At 42.5% G+C, this 23538-nt stretch overlaps 1 protein-coding gene across 5 annotated transcripts in view; it reads left to right on the forward strand.

The window, feature by feature from the left end:
- The window catches only part of LOC135497221 (potassium voltage-gated channel subfamily C member 1-like), a 108577-nt gene that overhangs the window by 74232 nt on the left and 10807 nt on the right, over window positions 1–23538 (forward strand). The window contains exon 1 of one of the 5 annotated variants that reach the window (XM_064786982.1): window positions 15852–16162. The exons of 3 other annotated variants lie outside the window; for them this stretch is intronic. In XM_064786982.1, coding sequence (XP_064643052.1) covers window positions 16117–16162 — 46 coding nt within the window. In that variant the 5' untranslated portion in view covers window positions 15852–16116. Of the gene's footprint in view, window positions 1–15851; window positions 16163–21971; window positions 22380–23538 lie in introns of those variants that run through there. One more of the 5 variants, XM_064786980.1, reaches the window with a different exon arrangement.

Genomic DNA, 23538 nt, shown 5'->3' on the forward strand with positions numbered 1-23538 from the left:
AATGTTATTGGTCATGGTACATGGTAGGCCTAATCATCATGGCTATATGTTTCAGGAAAAGCTTGGAGTAAAATGAACTGCCGGTGAATAATGATGTTGTTCATGTTTACCATGTTTGCTAGTACATAGCCATAGGGTATGCACTGGCCAGTGCACTTTCTGCACGTCGTCATGGTGATGTACGTGATACCTTGCATATTTTGTTTTTTGAATGCGCATGCTTTTTGGGCAAAATCACTTGTACCAACACTAATGAATAATGTCTTCTTATCCCTATGACTCCATACACAGTGAGGGCATTGTCCCATTCCCATCAAATGGTAACTTATTGTACCGTATTAGGGTGGAAGTTGGGGAGCAGATACCTACCGTTGCACGCCTGTCATAATCAGTAGTGATGAGCTTAGCGCGATATGGAACATTCTTCAGAAACTCAAGCGAGGGAAGTCTGCTCATTAGCATATCTCGCGCACTGCTCCTTCTTGTCAAACATCGTAGTGAAATCGTAATGGAAAACGTCTGGCTTTGCGCCAGACGTTGAGACTAATAAGTGAAGAACTAACAGGTAAAGAACTTCTACTTGCGCGAGACTGCTCTGATAAAATTATCATTGCCGAGACTACGGTGACGTACACATATATTTTTTACAATCAAAAATGCCCTCAAAAGACGAAATGGAATGATTATTTTATCGATATTTCCTACTATATACCTTCCAATTATCACTTTATACAAATAGATCGGCGTTAGGTCGCATGCTTTTCTTTCCTGGTGACACTATAAAGCAAAATAGTTGCAACCCCGTAAATGCGCTATAAGTCCAATAATAAGTGACGGTGACCCGTTATAAATGTTTCGCCAGCTTCGCTTTTTTGCCGCTACGCGGCGCGTTGGGCCCTTGCGTCAAGTTTCGAAAAAAGAAAAACCATGTTTTCATCCAGCCATTTGACTAATAATTAAATCAACCTAGTTTTTTTCATAAAACCTGGTTTTCTTCCAAAGAAAACTAGTTTCGCTGAAGAAAACAGGTTTAAGAAGAAAACCTAGTTTCGAAAGAAGAAAACCTGGTTTCGAAACAACCTAGTCTTTTTACCTCAGCACTCGCGTGGCTCCTTTGGGGGGAGATTGGCGATCCACATTAGTTTACCCGGTAAGCAAAGTCCAACCTCTCCCCTGCCATGCTTGGGCCAGTCCGGGACGAGGTAAAAAGACTAGGTTTTGAAAATAACCTGGTCTTTTTCATTAAAAACTTGGTTTTGAAAAATAAATGCATATAACCTTGTTTTATTCCACAAAACATAGTTTTCTTCCATGAAACTAGGTTTTCTTGGAAGAAGCATAGGTTGATTTTAAAAACCAAGTTATCTTGTTAAAAAAACAGGTTTTTTTAAAGAAAACTAGGTTTTTTTAATCAACTTATGCTTCTTGCAAGAAAACCTAGTTTCATGGAAGAAAACATGGTTTTCTTCCATGAAACTAAGTTTTTTAAGAAGAAAATCAGGTTTTTTTCAATAAAACCTGGTTTTCTTAATTATAAGAAAGACGGCTTGCCATAAATGTATTCCTCGTACAGGCGTGAATCATTTCGACGTGCTGTGAGAGGTGAGAGACCCCTATTGGCGACTTTGTGTAACTTTATCTTGCCTGCCCAGCTACTGCAAATATTGTCCCTTAACTCGCAAATAAAAGAATTCAGGCCTAGCCAAATACATGGTCTATTGTCTTAAAACAAAGCCCGCTCGCAAATAGGCCTAAATTCCTATTTGTTTTACTGTCTTCTCAAAGGGCGAATCTCAATAACATCCAACCCGCGAAATGGCTTTCATGGGGCTCGATAAAGAAATCTTTTGACATGGCCACTCGTTGGAAAGCTGTGGACAGCGTGTGGAAGATCGATGGCAGCACGGACCTACAGGCTGACAGGTCCGTGATTGCAGGGGAGTATCATTTCTCGGAATTGCGTCAATAGAAAATGAAGTCTGATCACATGCATATATGTGCCTCATTATATCACTTCATACGTAAATTGTTTGGCATTTTGTGCGAAAACTAAAAAAAGTGTTTTATGGTCATTGATGGTTTATTTCGTTGTCACTGTAGATTTTCCATTTGTTGTCGCCACTTGCTTGTATTTCAATGTCGCAAAGGCTTTTCGTATTGTCAATGTCAAGTCTCTTTCGGTGTTCTTCCTCACTTTGCTCCTCTGCATTTGAATCCTTTTTCTCACCAAGGCGGTTTAGCATGATAACGTGACCGGGTCAGAACCCCCCATTTCACCCTATACCAATCCCAAATAACAAGAAGCATGTTGAGTCAACAAGACAGGCCGTTTACGGAGTTTGACGTCACGCCAGGGACTTACAACTTGTGGGATTCAAGGCCACGCCAGAGGTTGCGCCTGTCATGCATTCACCATGGAACCCAATATGGGAACCATGGTGCCTCGATTTGCTTTTTTTATCACATATTTCAGTGACGCAGTGTACGTCTTTTGGTAACCCCACCCCAAACCGGATCCGTTCAGAGTAAAATGGGAGACCAGACTCGGCCAGCACTATCACACCTTGCCAACCATGGTAAAGAATGCAGATCCAAATGTTCGAAATTCCATGTTCAAACGTTTTAGAGTCATTATCGGTAGCTGTCATTATCGGTAGTCGCCATTAATCGGTAGCCGTCATTAATCGATAGTCGCCATTATTCGGTAGTCGACGTTAATCGGTAGTCACTATTATCGGTAGTGGACATTAATCGGTAGTCGTCCTTATCGGTAGTCGGCATTAATCGGTGGTCGTAACAATCGGTTGTCGCCATTAATCGGTAGTCGTCCTTATCGGTAATGATGCTGTCATTGTCGATAGGTGTCATTATCGGTTAGTCATAATCGGTTACAAGAATCTGAAACTAAAAGAAATCTAGTAAAGAAAGGTGGTACAGTTGAGCTCTATCATGTATGTGTGCATTACAACCATTTACCCCATGTGTTTGATCTTCTCCTTGCCCTTACATGCTCAAATGATACAAGGAATTTCTATATACGATGTATTCTACAAAGTGATGTGACTTGCCGAAGGTCACAATCAATGTGGTGGTCTGCATGCGATGATATCGAACTTTAAACCATAAAACGCAAGGGGTATTTGCAAGCATGTCATAGAACTTTTTGATTGGCTAAGTCGCATGATTACTCGGCAATCATTGAAGCTGAACTGAACTGAGGCATATCTGTGTCAACGCAATACCTGTACAGACTTTTAGCTTTCCTCACTGCCTCTGGTTCCGAGGATACAAATGGTTCCTCCAGGAACTGGCGCACGACCACTTTTACCTTGAATGGAGAAAAAGTGGTTAGAATAAGAAAAATAGCCCACGATAATTCAATTTGTGGCGATCACTGTGTGTCCTTTAATTTGAAGCGCAACCCTTGGTTATGACTAGCACCCCCCCCCCCCCTCCGCCTCCACCCCATCCCACGCCCCCTCTAAACCCCCAAACCCGTAAATGTTCAACCCGCAGCGAACATTTCAGGGGAACACTATAAACTTGTAGGGTGTGACAATGCATTGATTTCAGATTTCGAAAGAGGCAATGGGCTACTTTTTCCAGCTGAAATTTCAAATATGCAATACCTGTCTTCCTAAGGCCCAGAAACTCGAAGAGCGGGAGGAATCATCGGGTATGGGATTGTGTAACTTCCATCGACCGCACGCGTATTATTTTAAGTCCTGACATGGATCGATCGTCCGGTGCTTATTTTCAAGTATTCTCGCGGCCGAGATTATGCAGCCCTCTGTTTCAGATTCTTGTTTTTAAGTGGCTGAAAGAAAGAAATTATTGCATCAGTCTGAAGGATTGTTATTCTAGAACATGGGAGACATGAGCCCAAATCTGAGAAAACACGATACAGTAACATACTGTTTTTTGAACGAGTTGACTTCTCATCATGCTGGTGATTGGATGAGTCAACATTTTCTTTGACACAGTGAGCGAGAGCGGTATCCTTCCTAAAAGTGGTGGAGGGGGAGGCAGTTTTCATTGGTTTAGGACCTACTGAAGATAGTATTTCGATATGGGTTTATCATCGATTTTTTCTTTGGGGTGGAAGGGGGATTTTCGTACAAAAATGATGGGAGGGGAGTAATCCTTTACTGGTTTAGCCCTCTTCAAGCTGTCCTCCGTGTCGGGCAGTGGACACCTCCAATTCCATGTTTACACCTCCACTTCCCCTTTCGCTGAGCTTCCCACCTTTTACTCACCATATATCGCCACGGCACCACCCCTCACACCCCCATCCCCACCGATTTAACAATCGGAGAGGCCATCGACGTCGAAGTCCTCCACGTCCATCACGACAATGTCATCAGCTGCTTTGCTGTAAATCTTCAGGTGGCTTCTGATGATCGTAGCTTCAGATCGCTTCTCAAATAGCATGACCTTCCTTGGTCCCTTTGCAGCGGATGGGCGCACCCTTCTCGGAGTTGGTCGGACTGCAGTAGAAACCGGGGAGCTCTCTCTCTCTGGCTCAGTTGTAACTTCAACAACTTGGCATTTTGGCTCATTTGGTAGAAAAATAGTCTCCAATTCAAGATCTATTGCATCCATATCTTCGTGCGTTTGTGCCGAGCCCCGGTATTTATCTGAGGGTCCGGGATTTACCTCCTTCCCGTATACCAAGTAGTCGTATGGCCGATGTGGTGGGCGCGTGCCCCGTGCTGCGCTTGGCCTGGCACGTTTAAGTGGAGGCAGCTTTTCGGGCCTGAGGTCGCATGATGTCACATGATGTTCCACCGCCTCCCGGACTTCGATTGTGTATGTTGTGTTGCTGATACTAGCAAATGGGGTTGGTCCTCTGATAGGCAATCCGTCCGAGTCGTCGCTCATATGAGACATGACCGAGCAGGTTGACCGAGTCGAACGGCCCCCAGCGCGGGATTTGCACCGTCGCTCAAACTCCTCGTCGAGAGCTATTTCGGTTCGTTTTTCCTCTCCACTTGAGCAAGAATCCTTGCTCCTCCTGAACCCTCGCCTCTGCTCCTTAAAAGGTTTGACTTTCGTTTGCTTACAACCCATATTTATAAGATAATAGGCGCGCAAGATGAAAAAGACTTTGTTTCGCGAGAAACTCGGATTATTTTCTGCCTTGGCAACGTCACTACGTCGCAAATCTTGATGACGTCACAGGATGGGACGGCAGGGAACCCTGGGAGGCGTGATGACGTCATTTTACTGCCTCCGAGTCGATGACGTTCAAACAGTTGGCATTATGTTATTCAAAGTCTATTTCATAGACCCAGTGATTCAAATTCAACGTCAGTTTTGTCAGTACGGAGATAGTGTTTTCCATGTTTTCAAATTCTAGTTTTGACAGGGGCGTACAGGGTTTGACGATGGATACTTGTTGTTAGATGCCAGGCTCTTTTGAATGGGTCCTGATTTTTTTCGAGACTGGGGTGGGAGATAAAACTGTTCAAGCCGTTAATAGGTATCATTTATTTCCTACAGGAAACCTGTAGCGAAACGCTCATAAAAATGGGGAGGTTGCGCATCATTAAAGGCTTACGCCGTTGGTCTACTTTGGTGGTCGTTTCTATTAAAATGACAAACGCCACTGCCGTTCGCACCAGAGAAAAGTTACCGTTTTCGACAGATTTGCGAAACAATACACCAACCTGGTGGTATATTCTCATTCAGTATAAAGATAACAAGCAGCGATCTGGAAAGATCATTTTCACGCACCAATTGTATACAAATAACACGCGAGCATGCATGCAAGTATGATGCATTATGACTGACTATTGGCATCGCCTGGGTTTAGAAATAGGAACTAGATTTAGTTGGACCAACAGTAAATGCTGGTAAACTACGTGTACCTGCTTTCGCCACCGCCCGTTAGGCAAGCGACTTCCAGTATCGAAAACGATATGAATCTCCGCTAAAGGTAGTCGCTTGGCTAGTGCTTGCGAAAGCTCACCAGTGATATCAATTCAAATTACGGATCGGACCATTGCATAAAGGCCTCCTCACACTTGTGCTTCAGATTCACTCATCACTCCTCACTTTTCCCCTTTCTGACCCGTAAATCATCCCGAATTGAGATCCCCATAAGCCAATTCCAGCCATACTGCTTCAAACGATTGGACTCTGTTCGCATTGCTTAAGGCTGGGTTTCATCCCTGAATCATGAACAAACTTGTTAAGAGAAGGTAGCTAGCCTGGTCCATGGATAACATCTCGATGCCGCCTGTTGATGATCGAAGGCTCAAAATCTCAGCACGTCATTACATCATTGACAAGCTGCCTGCTCAACAATGATGATACTGTATAAGCATTGCTTCACTTAGCTGCAGTTAACCGCTAAGGATAGCTTTCCCTCTGTAGCAACTCTTTGATGATGCCAAGTAAAGCAATGGCGTTTCAGTCTTTGATGATGATAAATAAGGCAATGGCCTGTTTTCGATCTTTGATGATGCCAAGGAAAGCAATGGCATCTTTCTGTCTTTGATGATGCCAAGTAAAGCAATGGCGTTTCAGTCTTTGATGATGCCAAATAAGGCAATGGCATGTTTTCGATCATTGATGATGCCAAGGAAAGCAATGGCATGTTTTCGGTCTTTGATGATGCCACGTAAAGGAATGGCATGTTTTCGATCTTTGATGATACTAAGGAAAGCAATGGCATCTTTCTGTCTTTGATGATGCCAAGTAAAGCAATGGCGTTTCAGTCTTTGATGATGCCAAATAAGGCAATGGCATGTTTTCGATCATTGATGATGCCAAGAAAAGCAATGGTATGTTTTCGGTCTTTGGTGATGCCTCGTAAAGGAATGGCATGTTTTCGATCTTTGATGATACTAAGGAAAGCAATGGCATGCTTTCTGTCTTTGATGATATATAGTACAGCGGTTAGGTTGCATATTTTTTATGCTGCCAAGTAAAGCAGTGACTTGTTTTCGGTCTTTCATAATGCAAAGTAAAGCGGTTATGGCAAGCGGAGTGTCCAGTAATTAAAAAAACCTAGACTTATTCAAAAAAAACCTGGTTTTTTACCAAATAAACTAAGTTTATTTGGAAAAAATATAGGTTTTTTTTAAAACAACCTTGTTTATTAGCTAATAAACCGAGTTTCTTTAATAAAACCAAGTTTTTTTACTTTCTTTCCTAATAAAGTAGGTTTTTTAACAGAAACTAACATTTTATGCTAAAAAACCTGGTTTATTACCTAAAAAAACTTGGTTTTTTACCCCATAATCGTATAAAATATAAGTTTCTGTACAGAAATGTCCATTTATTCAACAAAACAAGGTTTATTACCAAAACAACCTAGTTTATTTAAAAAAACTAAGTGTATTACTAATAAACCTAGTTTTTTTTAAAAAACCTGGTTTATTAGAAAACTTACATTTTTAAACCTCGATCCTACCTACATTGAGTTATCTGGGATGAGTATAGGGTCTCACTAACTAGTTTACAGAGTGCAGTGCAGTGCAGCATTAGTACCACGTGGTGCCGAGGTTGCCCATCCTCGTCCCGATAACATCGCGGATTTGTGTACATGGGGCGAGGTAGAAAATACAAGTTTCTCGATAGAAAGTAGGTTTGTGCACTCCGTTTGTCCAGTTATTCAAAACAACCTACATTTTTACAATAAAACCAGGTTTTATTGCAAAAAACTAAGTTGTTTTGTATAAAACCAAGTTTTTTTACGTAAAAAGGTAGGTTTATTAGCCATTTGTCCAGTTATTGTTAATAAACCAAGATTCTTTGCTATAAAACTAAGTTACCACTGGATGAAAAACTTATATTTTAGGGAATAAAACCAAGTTTATTTGTTAAACTTGGCGATAAACTGTAATCCAAGTTACATTTGCTGAGTACTGTTACGTCGAAGTTAGCATACGCTGGATAAGCATTCGATGCTGAGTACCGCTTGTCTGGCGTAAGCTAACCGTTGCTAATGCTCGCTCCTGTGATAACGGTCCGGTACATAACCTCAACAACAATTTCTACTTACATACAATGTATTACATAAACTGTTGGTGCTCTAGAGAGTACGCTTTATATTTGTGTTCATTGTGTTTTCTTATGGGTTAGGTACATGGTAAATCGAAATTAACAGACGGCCCCACTGGTGAAAGACGCGAATGTCAGTGGTTAGGGAAAGTGTTGCCTTAGCCAGCTCTTCTGCCCTGGCAATCCTGCGAATGGATCAGAAGCTTCATCATCACGCTTACATTTAAAGTTTTAAACTTCTTAAACTATCAATTTAAACGTTAGTCAGCTATTCTGCGTTGGCAGAGACTGCGAGAGGATCCGAAGTTTCATCCTCACGCCACATTTTAAGTTTTAAACTTCTTAAACTATCAATTTAAAAGGCCACTTAGGAAATCAATCTCCTTACAGATTACTCCTCCTTTATAGCGATACTTTGTTGTAGCGTATATCCAATAAAACCTTAATTAAACAACCAACCGGCTATGTTGCTACCAATAGCTTTAAACGGATGTGACTATCATGCTATACGTCACAATATTTGTCCTCAGAGTATGTACCAACGAGGGCCTAGGCAATTTTGCGAAACCTGCGGAATCTGACGGAACTGAGCGGAAATAGCCCTATAGTCCGGGAGCTGAGCCACTTTTATTTAACATGCAAGCTATAAATGATTTTAATTTGATGTGGGATGGTTTTTGACAGTTTTTAAGTGGCAGTGTGGTTTGAAATGACTTTTTTATGTATTCTGCCTTGATTTCCATATAAACCAATTTAAAATGTCATTTCCTACAACATATCAAAAGGAGGCTTTTAAAAACATGCTTATCTCAATCAGAGGCACCATGTTTTTATCTATAGGTAATACATTTATGGGGTCTAAATCCAACCGTTCAAGATTTAGGTGTATATTGACGCTTGTTTATCCTGTACATAGCTCCATTCGTGGTCCAACGATGAAGTCATTAAGAAATATTCTAACCCCCCTATCTCCTACACCCACCACTCGAAAAACTGGGTTTCTATGGTCAAGTAGGCGTACTCTATCCCACAACACATTTTGAAAAATCATTTGTAGCTTGCATGTTAAATAAATGTCGCTTAGCTCCCGGACTATTCTGCGATTATATTAAATATATGATAAATCTTAGTAATATTCGCCACGTTTTGTCTTAGGAAGTGACTATTTGGCAAGCCCGGCTCACCAAACAGCGCCTTTTTTCTGCCCTAGATGGAGAGCCGAACTCATGCATATTCAACCATCCAGGAGCTCATTATCATTCATGGCAACACGGTCAGCAACACTGGAGTTACAGTGAAACGCCTTTAGAAATGCTCACTAATGCATTTAACATGCTTATCAGTTAAATCACGTTTATGACTTTTTTTGTAAATCCATACAGTCATGTACATGTACATGCTTCTTCATGGATTATTGACCAAAACCCGAGTTTAGAAACAGAAATTGAATCGAGAGCGGGAAGTCGGCCATTGTTAAATATGCGCATATAAATTCGAATATGACGTCACTGCTCTCTGATTGGCCAACATGTTGTAACCTCTCCGGCTCGCCAAAGAGGGTAGTATTTTTGCCCTGTTTGGCAAGCCCGGCTTGCCGAACAGGGTGGCTTTTTAGTGCTGTTTGGCAAGCGGCTCTCCAAACAGGACAAAAAAAGATGCCTGTTCGGCGAGCGGCTTGCCAAATAGACCCGGCCTTTGTCTTAACTCCACCACCAACGTACTCTCTACTATACAACAGTAGAGCATTTCACTGTTCAATCTGTTGTCGATATCGCATTAAACAGTGAACATTCTACTGTGTGTTTGCTTTTGCGCACATTCTCTGCGCAACGAAGAATACCATTGAATATTATATAAATATTGCATGTCATTTTATCACACCTCATACTAAACCTAACCTTGAAGAAATCGGCCCAGCAGGTTTTGCACAGCGACCCAAACCACTGTCAAAGTGATTTTTAATCGGCGGATACGCAAATCATGTATGGAGCCAAGACGTGTACATTATGTACTGTAGACAGTGTGTGTTTACATTAGCAGACGATGTTTGTTTGAAGCGAGTCCAGGCCCAACTTGAATGCCTTGTACTTTCTGTTCGTGGATGTAACAGTCCCACCCAATGCAACCTACCTACTTTGTGGGTGTAATTCAAGACCCTGACAGTATCACTGTGCAACTTCCTGACTTAAAACGCCGTAAATATGCTGTTTTTTATCGCCGATTTCGTCGAAATCTTAATGGCCGCCATTTGCAATATCGCGTCATCGATGACGTCAGCCGTGGAATAATGCCGTGGAATAGTCAAAATTATCACATGGCACGTGGTCGTGAATGACGCGACGTGATTGGCTCACATACTAATGAGGTATGATAATCTGGAATATTGTTGAATGACCACGTGTTTTTAATTTGTTCTATATATAGTTTTTGACTGTAGCCGAATAGACAATTTGAACTTGAAATTTTGACTCTTTTATTTCATTTTAGCAGTGAGGATGGGCGGCTACAGGCGGTATCATTTCCAACAACATGTCACAATAAGAGACCTTTTTCCCCTATGTGCCAGGAGTATGAGGGGTTGGGGCGATTAGGTCCTGTCATTCCCAGCCGCCAGTCACAATCTGGTAAATTTTTGTCTCAAGTATGAATTTTGGCAATGATTATGGGTCGGGGTCCTATCATTCCCAGCCGCGAGTCACAATCTGGTAACTTTCTGTCTCACGTATGAAATTTGGCAGTGATCATGGGTCGGGGTCCTATCATTCACAGCCACGAGTCACAATCTGGTAACTTTTTGTCTCACATATAAAGTTTGGCAGTGATCATGGGTCGGGGTCCTATCATTCACAGCCACAAGTCACAATCTGGTAACTTTTTGTCTCACATATAAAGATTGGCAGTGGTCATGGGTCGGGGTCCCATCATTCCCAGCCGTAAGTCACAATCAGGTAACTTTTTGTCTCACATATAAAGTTTGGCAGTGATCAGGGGTCAGGGTCCTATCATTCAAAGCCACGAGTCACAATCTGGTAACTTTTTGTCTCACATATAAAGTTTGGCAGTGATCATGGGTAGGGGTCCTATCGTTCCCAGCCACGAGTCACAATCTGGTAACTTTTTGCCTCACGTATGAAGTTTGGCAGTGATCATGGGTCGGGGTCCTATCATTAACAGCCACGAGTCACAATCTGGTAAATTTTTGTCTCAAGTATGAATTTTGGCAATGATTATGGGTCGGGGTCCTATCATTCCCAGCCGCGAGTCACAATCTGGTAACTTTCTGTCTCACGTATGAAATTTGGCAGTGATCATGGGTCGGGGTCCTATCATTCACAGCCACGAGTCACAATCTGGTAACTTTTTGTCTCACATATAAAGTTTGGCAGTGATCATGGGTCGGGGTCCTATCATTCACAGCCACAAGTCACAATCTGGTAACTTTTTGTCTCACATATAAAGATTAGCAGTGGTCATGGGTCGGGGTCCCATCATTCCCAGCCGTAAGTCACAATCAGGTAACTTTTTGTCTCACATATAAAGTTTGGCAGTGATCAGGGGTCAGGGTCCTATCATTCACAGCCACGAGTCACAATCTGGTAACTTTTTGTCTCACATATAAAGTTTGGCAGTGGTCATGGGTCGGGGTCCCATCATTCCCAGCCGTAAGTCACAATCAGGTAACTATTTGTCTCACATATAAAGTTTGGCAGTGATCATGGGTCGGGGTCCTATCATTCACATCCACGAGTCACAATCTGGTAACTTTTTGTCTCACATATGAAGTTTGGCAGTGATCATGGTTCAGGGTCCTATCATTCCCAGCCACGAGTCACCATCTGGTAACTTTTTGTCTCACGTATGAAGTTTGGCAGTGATCATGGGTCGGGGTCCTATCATTCACAGCCACGAGTCACAATCTGGTAACTTTTTGTCTCACATATAAAGTTTGGCAGTGGTCATGGGTCGGGGTCCCATCATTCCCAGCCGTAAGTCACAATCAGGTAACTTTTTGTCTCACATATAAAGTTTGGCAGTGATCAGGGGTCAGGGTCCTATCATTCACAGCCACGAGTCACAATCTGGTAACTTTTTGTCTCACGTATGGGCCCACTCATTGTTAGTTCAAGAAGCGGATAATAGACGGCGAAAGCATCTGGCCAACTGTGAACTGTCCACTGTGTAAGCGGAAAATGGAGACAGTGAAGAGTTCACTGTTTTGTGCGGAGCATGCTCTGCCACCACGGTCGATGTGGAAATGGTCGAACAAAAAGCAGACCGTTTGGCCTAAATGCGTTATGAAATATCTTACAGGTTTGAAATATTATCAATGTTTATCATATTTTTTATATCGCTATTCTCATACTGGTTTTAGGCTGTTTCCACCCAGTTTCCACAGATTCCGCTTAGTCGCCGTGGCCGCCCACGAGCGATCTCCTTCATCGTAATCTAATTTTTAACTCTAAAGGTGGACTATAGGCAGGAGCAGAGCGGCTAGTTTCGCCATCTTCAGGTGACTAATATGTAAAGTCAAGAACTTAGTGAGCCCCCCTTTAGGTCGGGGGAGCTCCCCCGAACCCCCCTACGAGCATATGTTAAGTGCAAGCTCTAACAACTACAGCTGTTACAATGGGGGGACACCCCCCCCCCCAAACCCCCCTCCGTCGACATAGGTTTTTACCAGTGCGTTGGGGGGGAAGCTCCCCCAAACCCCCCCCCCCCCCCCGTGGACAGTCAACTAGCCCTTCTGTGTCATACTGCTGGAGCGATGGGACCATCCATATAGTTCCTTCCGACACATTTTTGTTTTGGTAATGTAATACATTGTGATTGACCTTATTCACGGGAATCGGGCGTTTCCAGTGATATACGACACAATTGGGTTGTCCTCATGCATTCACTTTCGAAACGCATTTTAAAATAGATGTTACGTCCTGTTAATGGGGCACGTCATCATCGCGTACATTTGGGAAAAACTCCCTAACGAGACCGGAGCAGACGGCTGAAAGTAGTTTATTTATTGGCCGCTAGGGTACAGAATGTATCATACGTCACGGCCGTTAGACAACAATGTGCCTTAACAATTTATTTGATCACATATGACTCCTGTGGAATCTCCGATCTGATTGGTTGATCTGCAAATATGACGCCTTCGTGGTAATTTGCATGATATATGAAGTAATTTCCCTTGACCAACTTTGAACGCGTCGATTATGATAATAAAAGGGAGGGACCCAAATCGGAAGTGAATAATAATTAGGTCATGTGCCAGGAATGGTTACTGCGTAATCAGTTTTTGGGTACTTCGTCAACTGGCGGAGAAATTTGCTGATGCGCCAAATCCCGTGCGAGTTTCTTCGATATTTCGCCGGAAAATCAGTTTAAAACAGGTAAGATCGGTTCATATGCCAAGAATTCGTACATGGTAACGAAGAACCCATATCGAGATACTCTTATGAACCAAGAATAGAAACTAGCAAGGCTTTATAAACGTAAACAGAATGATGAAAAGGGAAAATTATATGGTAATTTCTCATCTTGGTGGTGTATGCTACAATGTGGAACCAACTACACGGCTCGTCGATGGTGTAGCAGGAGATTTGCTTGACCAACTTTGAAAATCGCGAGCCCGGGTCTCCTGGTCGTATTCCTTATTATATACCAAGCCACTTTGGTTACTCAACCCGCCGTTGGCGCGGTGGTCGGCAGGCTATTCATAGTAACAAGACCGAGGGATTTCTCCACAAGTAAAAATTACCTAGCTAACGGCCGTGGGACGGGTGTGTGCGATTGTTTTGTTTTTATGTCACGTGACCTCGATCATGTCGACACAAAATTGAAATAAACCACCCTTTTCTGTCATTATTTAGGACGGATATTTCTCTGATAAAAATATTAATATAATTGGCCAATTTCTTAGGCATATGATGTAGCGAATTCCCATGAAGATTTAAATTAATTTCAACCAATGGGATAGCAACCACCACCGGAAGATCGCGGAGAAATCGGTAAACTCAACGGAGTTAATTCAGAAAAATACCAAAAAAAATTGTTTGTAGGATATACAATCTCTCTTTATTTCTCATCATTCATTTACATTATCTACTCCCGCACACACGTGTATCTTAAGAGCCCCTCCTAAAGGGGGGCTTAATAAACACAGTAAGGGCCCTGGGTCATGTCAGGCTCAGCACTAAATGTATATGGCAGGCCGTTCGTCCAATAATTAATAAAACCTAGTTTTCTTGAAAAGAACCTGGTTTTCTTCTTAAAAAACCTGGTTTCATTGAAGAAAACCATGTTTTTTTCAATGAAATTTAGTTTTTAAAGAAGAAAACATGGTTTTCTTCCCGAAAAGTGTGTTTTCAACAAGAAAACTAGGTTTTCTTCCATAAAACTAGGTTTTTAAAAAATAACTTATTCTTTTTAGATAAAGTGTAGGTTCCATGATTTCTCCTCAAAACCAAGTTTCGAAAAGAAAAACCATGTTTTCATCCACCCATTTGACTAATAATTAAATCAACCTAGTTTTTTTCATAAAAACCTGGTTTTCTTCCCAAAAAAACTAGTTTCGCTGAAGAAAACATGTTTTCTCCATGAAACTTGGTTTTTTAAGAAAACCTAGTTTCGAAAGAAGAAAACCTGGTTTCGAAACAAACGAGTCTTTTTACCTCAGCACTCGCGTGGCTCCTTTTGGGCGAGATTGGCGATCCACATTAGTTTACCCGGTAAGCAAAGTCCAACCTCTCCCCTGCCATGCTTGGGCCAGTCCGGGACGAGGTAAAAAGACCAGGTTTTGAAAATAACCTGGTCTTTTTCATTAAAAACTTGGTTTTGAAAAATAAATGCATATAACCTTGTTTTATTCCACAAAACATAGTTTTCTTCCATGAAACTAGGTTTTCTTGGAAGAAACATAGGTTGATTTTAAAAACCGAGTTATCTTGTTAAAAAACCAGGTTTTTTAAAAGAAAACTAGGTTTTTTTAATCAACTTATGCTTCTTGCAAGAAAACTTAGTTTCATGGAAGAAAACAATGGTTTTCTTCCATACTACTAAGTTTTTTAAGAAGAAAACCAGGTTTTTTTCAATAAAACCTGGTTTTCTTAATTATTAGACAGACGGCTTGCCATAAATGTATTCCTCGTACAGGCGTGAATCATTTCGACGTGCTGTGAGAGGTAAGAGACCCCTATTGGCGACTTTGTGTAACTTTATCTTGCCTGCCCAGCTACTGCAAATATTGTCCCTTAACTCGCAAATAAAAGAATTCAGGCCTAGCCAAATACATGGTCTATTGTCTTAAAACAAAGCCCGCTCGCAAATAGGCCTAAATTCCTATTTGTTTTACTGTCTTCTCAAAGGGCGAATCTCAATAACATCCAACCCGCGAAATGGCTTTCATGGGGCTCGATAAAGAAATCGTTTGACATGGCCACTCGTTGGAAAGCTGTGGACAGCGTGTGGAAGATCGATGGCAGCACGGACCTACAGGCTGACAGGTCCGTGATTGCAGGGGAGTATCATTTCTCGGAATTGCGTCAATAGAAAATGAAGTCTGATCACATGCATATATGTGCCTCATTATATCACTTCATACGTAAATTGTTTGGCATTTTGTGCGAAAACTAAAAAAAGTGTTTTATGGTCATTGATGGTTTATTTCGTTGTCACTGTAGATTTTCCATTTGTTGTCGCCACTTGCTTGTATTTCAATGTCGCAAAGGCTTTTCGTATTGTCAATGTCAAGTCTCTTTCGGTGTTCTTCCTCACTTTACTCCTCTGCATTTGAATCCTTTTTCTCACCAAGGCGGTTTAGCATGATAACGTGACCGGGTCAGAATCCCCCATTTCACCCTATACCAATCCCAAATAACAAGAAGCATGTTGAGTCAACAAGACAGGCCGTTTACGGAGTTTGACGTCACGCCAGGGACTTACAACTTGTGGGATTCAAGGCCACGCCAGAGGTTGCGCCTGTCATGCATTCACCATGGAACCCAATATGGGAACCATGGTGCCTCGATTTGCTTTTTTTATCACATATTTCAGTGACGCAGTGTACGTCTTTTGGTAACCCCACCCCAAACCGGATCCGTTCAGAGTAAAATGGGAGACCAGACTCGGCCAGCACTATCACACCTTGCCAACCATGGTAAAGAATGCAGATCCAAATGTTCGAAATTCCATGTTCAAACGTTTTAGAGTCATTATCGGTAGCTGTCATTATCGGTAGTCGCCATTAATCGGTAGCCGTCATTAATCGATAGTCGCCATTATTCGGTAGTCGACGTTAATCGGTAGTCACTATTATCGGTAGTGGACATTAATCGGTAGTCGTCCTTATCGGTAGTCGGCATTAATCGGTGGTCGTAACAATCGGTTGTCGCCATTAATCGGTAGTCGTCCTTATCGGTAATGATGCTGTCATTGTCGATAGGTGTCATTATCGGTTAGTCATAATCGGTTACAAGAATCTGAAACTAAAAGAAATCTAGTAAAGAAAGGTGGTACAGTTGAGCTCTATCATGTATGTGTGCATTACAACCATTTACCCCATGTGTTTGATCTTCTCCTTGCCCTTACATGCTCAAATGATACAAGGAATTTCTATATACGATGTATTCTACAAAGTGATGTGACTTGCCGAAGGTCACAATCAATGTGGTGGTCTGCATGCGATGATATCGAACTTTAAACCATAAAACGCAAGGGGTATTTGCAAGCATGTCATAGAACTTTTTGATTGGCTAAGTCGCATGATTACTCGGCAATTATTGAAGCTGAACTGAACTGAGGCATATCTGTGTCAACGCAATACCTGTAAAGACTTTTAGCTTTCCTCACTGCCTCTGGTTCCGAGGATACAAATGGTTCCTCCAGGAACTGGCGCACGACCACTTTTACCTTGAATGGAGAAAAAGTGGTTAGAATAAGAAAAATAGCCCACGATAATTCAATTTGTGGCGATCACTGTGTGTCCTTTAATTTGAAGCGCAACCCTTGGTTATGACTAGCACCCCCCCCCCCCTCCGCCTCCACCCCATCCCACGCCCCCTCTAAACCCCCAAACCCGTAAATGTTCAACCCGCAGCGAACATTTCAGGGGAACACTATAAACTTGTAGGGTGTGACAATGCATTGATTTCAGATTTCGAAAGAGGCAATGGGCTACTTTTTCCAGCTGAAATTTCAAATATGCAATACCTGTCTTCCTAAGGCCCAGAAACTCGAAGAGCGGGAGGAATCATCGGGTATGGGATTGTGTAACTTCCATCGACCGCACGCGTATTATTTTAAGTCCTGACATGGATCGATCGTCCGGTGCTTATTTTCAAGTATTCTCGCGGCCGAGATTATGCAGCCCTCTGTTTCAGATTCTTGTTTTTAAGTGGCTGAAAGAAAGAAATTATTGCATCAGTCTGAAGGATTGTTATTCTAGAACATGGGAGACATGAGCCCAAATCTGAGAAAACACGATACAGTAACATACTGTTTTTTGAACGAGTGCACTTCTCATCATGCTGGTGATTGGATGAGTCAACATTTTCTTTGACACAGTGAGCGAGAGCGGTATCCTTCCTAAAAGTGGTGGAGGGGGAGGCAGTTTTCATTGGTTTAGGCCCTACTGAAGATAGTATTTCGATATGGGTTTATCATCGATTTTTTCTTTCGGGTGGAAGGGGGATTTTCGTACAAAAATGATGGGAGGGGAGTAATCCTTTACTGGTTTAGCCCTCTTCAAGCTGTCCTCCGTGTCGGGCAGTGGACACCTCCAATTCCATGTTTACACCTCCACTTCCCCTTTCGCTGAGCTTCCCACCTTTTACTCACCATATATCGCCACGGCACCACCCCTCACACCCCCATCCCCACCGATTTAACAATCGGAGAGGCCATCGACGTCGAAGTCCTCCACGTCCATCACGACAATGTCATCAGCTGCTTTGCTGTAAATCTTCAGGTGGCTTCTGATGATCGTAGCTTCAGATCGCTTCTCAAATAGCATGACCTTCCTTGGTCCCTTTGCAGCGGATGGGCGCACCCTTCTCGGAGTTGGTCGGACTGCAGTAGAAACCGGGGAGCTCTCTCTCTCTGGCTCAGTTGTAACTTCAACAACTTGGCATTTTGGCTCATTTGGTAGAAAAATAGTCTCCAATTCAAGATCTATTGCATCCATATCTTCGTGCGTTTGTGCCGAGCCCCGGTATTTATCTGAGGGTCCGGGATTTACCTCCTTCCCGTATACCAAGTAGTCGTATGGCCGATGTGGTGGGCGCGTGCCCCGTGCTGCGCTTGGCCTGGCGCGTTTAAGTGGAGGCAGCTTTTCGGGCCTGAGGTCGCATGATGTCACATGATGTTCCACCGCCTCCCGGATTTCGATTGTGTATGTTGTGTTGCTGATACTAGCAAATGGGGTTGGTCCTCTGATAGGCAATCCGTCCGAGTCGTCGCTCATATGAGACATGACCGAGCAGGTTGACCGAGTCGAACGGCCCCCAGCGCGGGATTTGCACCGTCGCTCAAACTCCTCGTCGAGAGCTATTTCGGTTCGTTTTTCCTCTCCACTTGAGCAAGAATCCTTGCTCCTCCTGAACCCTCGCCTCTGCTCCTTAAAAGGTTTGACTTTCGTTTGCTTACAACCCATATTTATAAGATAATAAGCGCGCAAGATGAAAAAGACTTTGTTTCGCGAGAAACTCGGATTATTTTCTGCCTTGGCAACGTCACTACGTCGCAAATCTTGATGACGTCACAGGATGGGACGGCAGGGAACCCTGGGAGGCGTGATGACGTCATTGAACTGCCTCCGAGTCGATGACGTTCAAACAGTTGGCATTATGTTATTCAAAGTCTATTTCATAGACCCAGTGATTCAAATTCAACGTCAGTTTTGTCAGTACGGAGATAGTGTTTTCCATGTTTTCAAATTCTAGTTTTGACAGGGGCGTACAGAGTTTGACGATGGATACTTGTTGTTAGATGCCAGGCTCTTTTGAATGGGTCCTGATTTCTTTCGAGACTGGGGTGGGAGATAAAACTGTTCAAGCCGTTAATAGGTATCGTTTATTTCCTACAGGAAACCTATAGCGAAACGCTCATAAAAATGGGGAGGTTGCGCATCATTAAAGGCTTACGTCGTTGGTCTACTTTGGTGGTCGTTTCTATTAAAATGACAAACGCCACTGCCGTTGGCACCAGAGAAAAGTTACCGTTTTCGACAGATTTGCGAAACAATACACCAACCTGGTGGTATATTCTCATTCAGTATAAAGATAACACGCAGCGATCTGGAAAGATCATTTTCACGCACCGATTGTATACAAATAACACGCGAGCATGCATGCAAGTATGATGCATTATGACTGACTATTGGCATCGCCTGGGTTTAGAAATAGGAACTAGATTTAGTTGGACCAACAGTAAATGCTGGTAAACTACGTGTACCTGCACACAATAGTGAGCTTTCGCCACCGCCCGTTAGGCAAGCGACTTCCAGTATCGAAAACGATATGAATCTCCGCTAGAGGTAGTCGCTTGGCTAGTGCTTGCGAAAGCTCACCAGTGATATCAATTCAAATTACGGATCGGACCATTGCATAAAGGCCTCCTCACACTTGTGCTTCAGATTCACTCATCACTCCTCACTTTTCCCCTTTCTGACCCGTAAATCGTCCCGAATTGAGATCCACATAAGCCAATTCCAGCCATACTGCTTCGAACGATTGGACTCTGTTCGCATTGTTTAAGGCCGGGTTTCATCCCTGAATCATGAACAAACTTGTTAAGAGAAGGTAGCTAGCCTGGTCCATGGATAACATCTCGATGCCGCCTGTTGATGATCGAAGGCTCAAAATCTCAGGACGTCATTACATCATTGACAAGCTGCCCGCTCAACAATGATGATACTGTATAAGCATTGCTTCACTTAGCTGCAGTTAACCGCTAAGGATAGCTTCCCCTCTGTAGCAACTGTATAAACTGGTAGGATTTTAAATCCTGACTGCTTCCTTTGCCGAGTTGTGTAGCATTGAGAATAAACGTGTGGGCTTGGATTTGGATGTTCATTTCAACAGACTGTTTCATCAGGATTGTTTTCTTCTGTTTCTTCACCCATGGGAACTGTTTTGATGCAGATTCAAAATCTACAGATTAATGTATTTGGTTAAAACGGGTATAGTGCATTAAGAAAGGGGTACCAGAATAAATGACCGCCTCTTAGTGTGGAAGCGTACATAACTAGTACTTCTTGTAATGAACGTTCGGCCAACTGTGTGCGTTCTGGTAGTATTGCATCATTGATTGTGGAAGTATTTGCCATAATAATAGAAATGGAATTCTGTTGACTCTCTTTAGACAGTAACTAACCATGCTAACTGATCATGTAAAACGTGATTCGATAATTATAGAAGGTGATATAAAATGTATGTGAAAGTATTGGAAATATTTAGTTGGCGGAAACACCTACCGGGGTGGGTTAAACTTGAATACACATGTATAAGCAAAGACTAAAGTCTTTGTTTACTCTACTTGATACCGGATATTTCTGGTTTTATATTACAGTATGTTACGTAAAAAGAACAACTCAAAACGTGTCAGGGGTACAATGTGCAGCACAGCTATTTCGCTCAAAACGTGATTTGAACGCGACAGTGGCGGATACATGTAAATATCCATTTTTCTGATGAAACTGTATTTTCTGTTTTGCCTTGGGTGCCCTTTAACGGCCAGTTGTATGCTCTGTTGTATTCATCTCAAGCATATCTTTGACTCAGAACAGTTCGACCGCAGCTATGGAAACTGTCTGCAAGGCAGTTAAGGAAAGTGACAACCTGGACTTTTCCCGCTGATGATTCGAGGGCTTATTTACCGTTGTATCCTTGGTAATGAACGAAAGAACGCCGACACCTAAGTACGAACCAATTTGTCTGCAGAGACGCATTACATCTCTGTTGGGTGAGGTACCAGGTTCAATGACTTGTCGGAATTTCCGTCATTTTACCCAATTTTCGTTTCGTCTTGTTATCATACGTTTATGAAACCGATTGTGCATCATCTGATGACCCCTTTCCCGTCTTCAATGGATCTTTAAACAAACTGGATAAGTTCTGGTGGAAAAAAGGATATTTCAAAATCAATTGGTGGTACTTGCAGCCAGTGAACAGTTGTTGTTTGCATTACTTCGTGAGGTTGAGGGACGTGAGACGTTTTAGTGTTTAAAAAATGCAACAGGGATGCCCTTTAGGTGGTGCCACTTTATCTGGCGCGTAGTTGATTCTTGGTACTGACAGTTAACTGATGGTTGAGATTAACCTCTTACTACCAAAAAAGTGCATAAACTCGGGTGATACCAATGACTTTATATTGACCTCAGTGGGGGACAAAGCTTATACTGATGATAGAAAGACATCAAAAAACGTAAAATGCAAGGCGTTCGCTTCAAATTCGACTCAGATACAGGTAGGTGATAGTTAAATAGTTTATTGCCAGAGGTACCTTATCCTTCACTTCTTACATGTATTGGTTTCTATAACAATAACTATACTCTTTACAACGTCAATGAAGAGGGACGGACTGAATCATGGCTTATTTTAAATTGATGGAGACAATTCGTTTCCAAAACAACACAGTGTCAGCTGGTAGTTCACGTTATAGACTCCTATGCAGGCCATTTCGTCATTCAGGCCGTTTTTCCCGGCGACATGACGAGGCCGGTCCACTGCGACTGGAGTGTCCCGATCTGCTCCGTGCTTTCTGAAATGACAGCCAAAAGAGCGTTCCAAGAGTGCCCTTGGCCTTAAGTTTTATTGTGTCGGTAGTAATTGGGCCATGGGGGCATCTAGGGGCATTTACAAGCATCTTGTTCCAATTAAAAATAGAGGTCTTTGTCCCCGTCATTGTCCTGTTTGTTATAATTGATGCTTGGGTCTGGTTCACGGCGCATGCAACAGTGCAACGGATGGGATTCGAGAGATAGGAATAACGTTGGTGCATTAAACTTGCCGGTAGTTATTTTTTAAGTTTTGGTTGCTCCAGGCGGTTGAAGAATCCATCCACGCCAGGGCAGATTGGTCAATTTGTGGTTCTCGTATGTTTATATAGTGCAGAATCACAGTAAGGTCAATTGGACTGTGATAGTGTCAGAGTTCCAGTTAACTTCATAGTGTTTTGTGTATGTACATCATACTTGGGATATGAAAAGCACTCGGAAGCCCTATGGAGGGAGCTGTCGGTGAAATGGACAACCCTCGGGGACAAGTATTGGTGAAACCTAATGGGCCGAAGCGTATGTACAGTTGATCAATCTTCGGAAGCCAAAGCCGAAACTATGCCAATACAAGGCGTTCGGTTTAAGTTGGACCGCATAAAAAGTAAGTAGGACCAAATTAATGCCCGAGACCAATGGCCAATAACCCATAGGCCTAGCAAATATTCTTTTAGTGGAGTACCTTTTAGAATTGATTAACCCGGTGTAACATCTGTGGTTGTTTCCCATGTGTCAGTGTTTCCAAACAATAGGCAGCTAGAGAGACCACGACTTTTCAATAGGGGGGATACACAGAAAAACTTGTCAATCTATTTTTGAGCGTTCCCAAACAATGAGGGGAAACACTCAAAAACAGAAACACCCAAAAACATTACACCGGCATCCGACCCTGTCGCAGTTTATTTGACTTGACATTTCGACTGGAAGGGTGCAGATATATTTTGGATAACACAACAAAAGATCTGCCTACGTTTTGACAAGTTTGACGCAAGTGTTAACCAACGTGGTCCCAACGAACTAACCCGTCGGATCTGTTTGGGTTTACTTCCGGTGGACATCTGCGGAAGTGTTTCCGTTTCTGTCATTCAAGGTTGTATATCTGAAGCTTTAAGAGTTAAAATTCACAATTCTATAAAATGAGCAGATAAATTCGTGAGTGTTTTACCCTCAAATGGGTCAAGTTGAGGTTGTAAACAGAACACTGACACTGAAAGTATTGTAAATTCCATGATGCTATGCGAGGCTTGTCCGTGACATATGCGTATGGGACTGGCACGGTACGCTGTGTTCAGATTTAGGAGAGACCATGTCCAATAATAAGACGTGAGAAAACTACTAGGAGGGGTCGCGAGATGACGTTCACATTCTTAAAAAAGGATTGTTGAGCCAACTCATGCAGCCTTAAGAGGTTTTTTCAAGGATATGAAGAACTCGTTGAAGTTTTTCCCAAGGTCAAAACCTTTAGAGTTTTTAAAACTTGGTGATGCATATTTATGCTGTTTGAAAAACCATAAAAAGTTCTTCCAACGCCCAACTGCCCTAATTTATTTCAATGATTTTTCAGTCGTATCGCAACATCACTGTGCCATGCACCACTGCTGAACCAACAAAACAGAGCACTGCCTTTCTCCCGAGGTCCACCGTCTATGAACGTGCTTCCACCTACATGTAAAACATGGCCTTGAATATAAACAAGTAATTAAAGACTAATGTTTTCCTTCTCTCGCTGGAGACAGATTCATCTTATGATATCCACTCGGGAA

The sequence above is a fragment of the Lineus longissimus genome, chromosome 12 (genome assembly GCF_910592395.1).
Source record: "Lineus longissimus chromosome 12, tnLinLong1.2, whole genome shotgun sequence".
Classification (NCBI taxonomy): Eukaryota; Metazoa; Nemertea; class Pilidiophora; order Heteronemertea; family Lineidae; genus Lineus; species Lineus longissimus.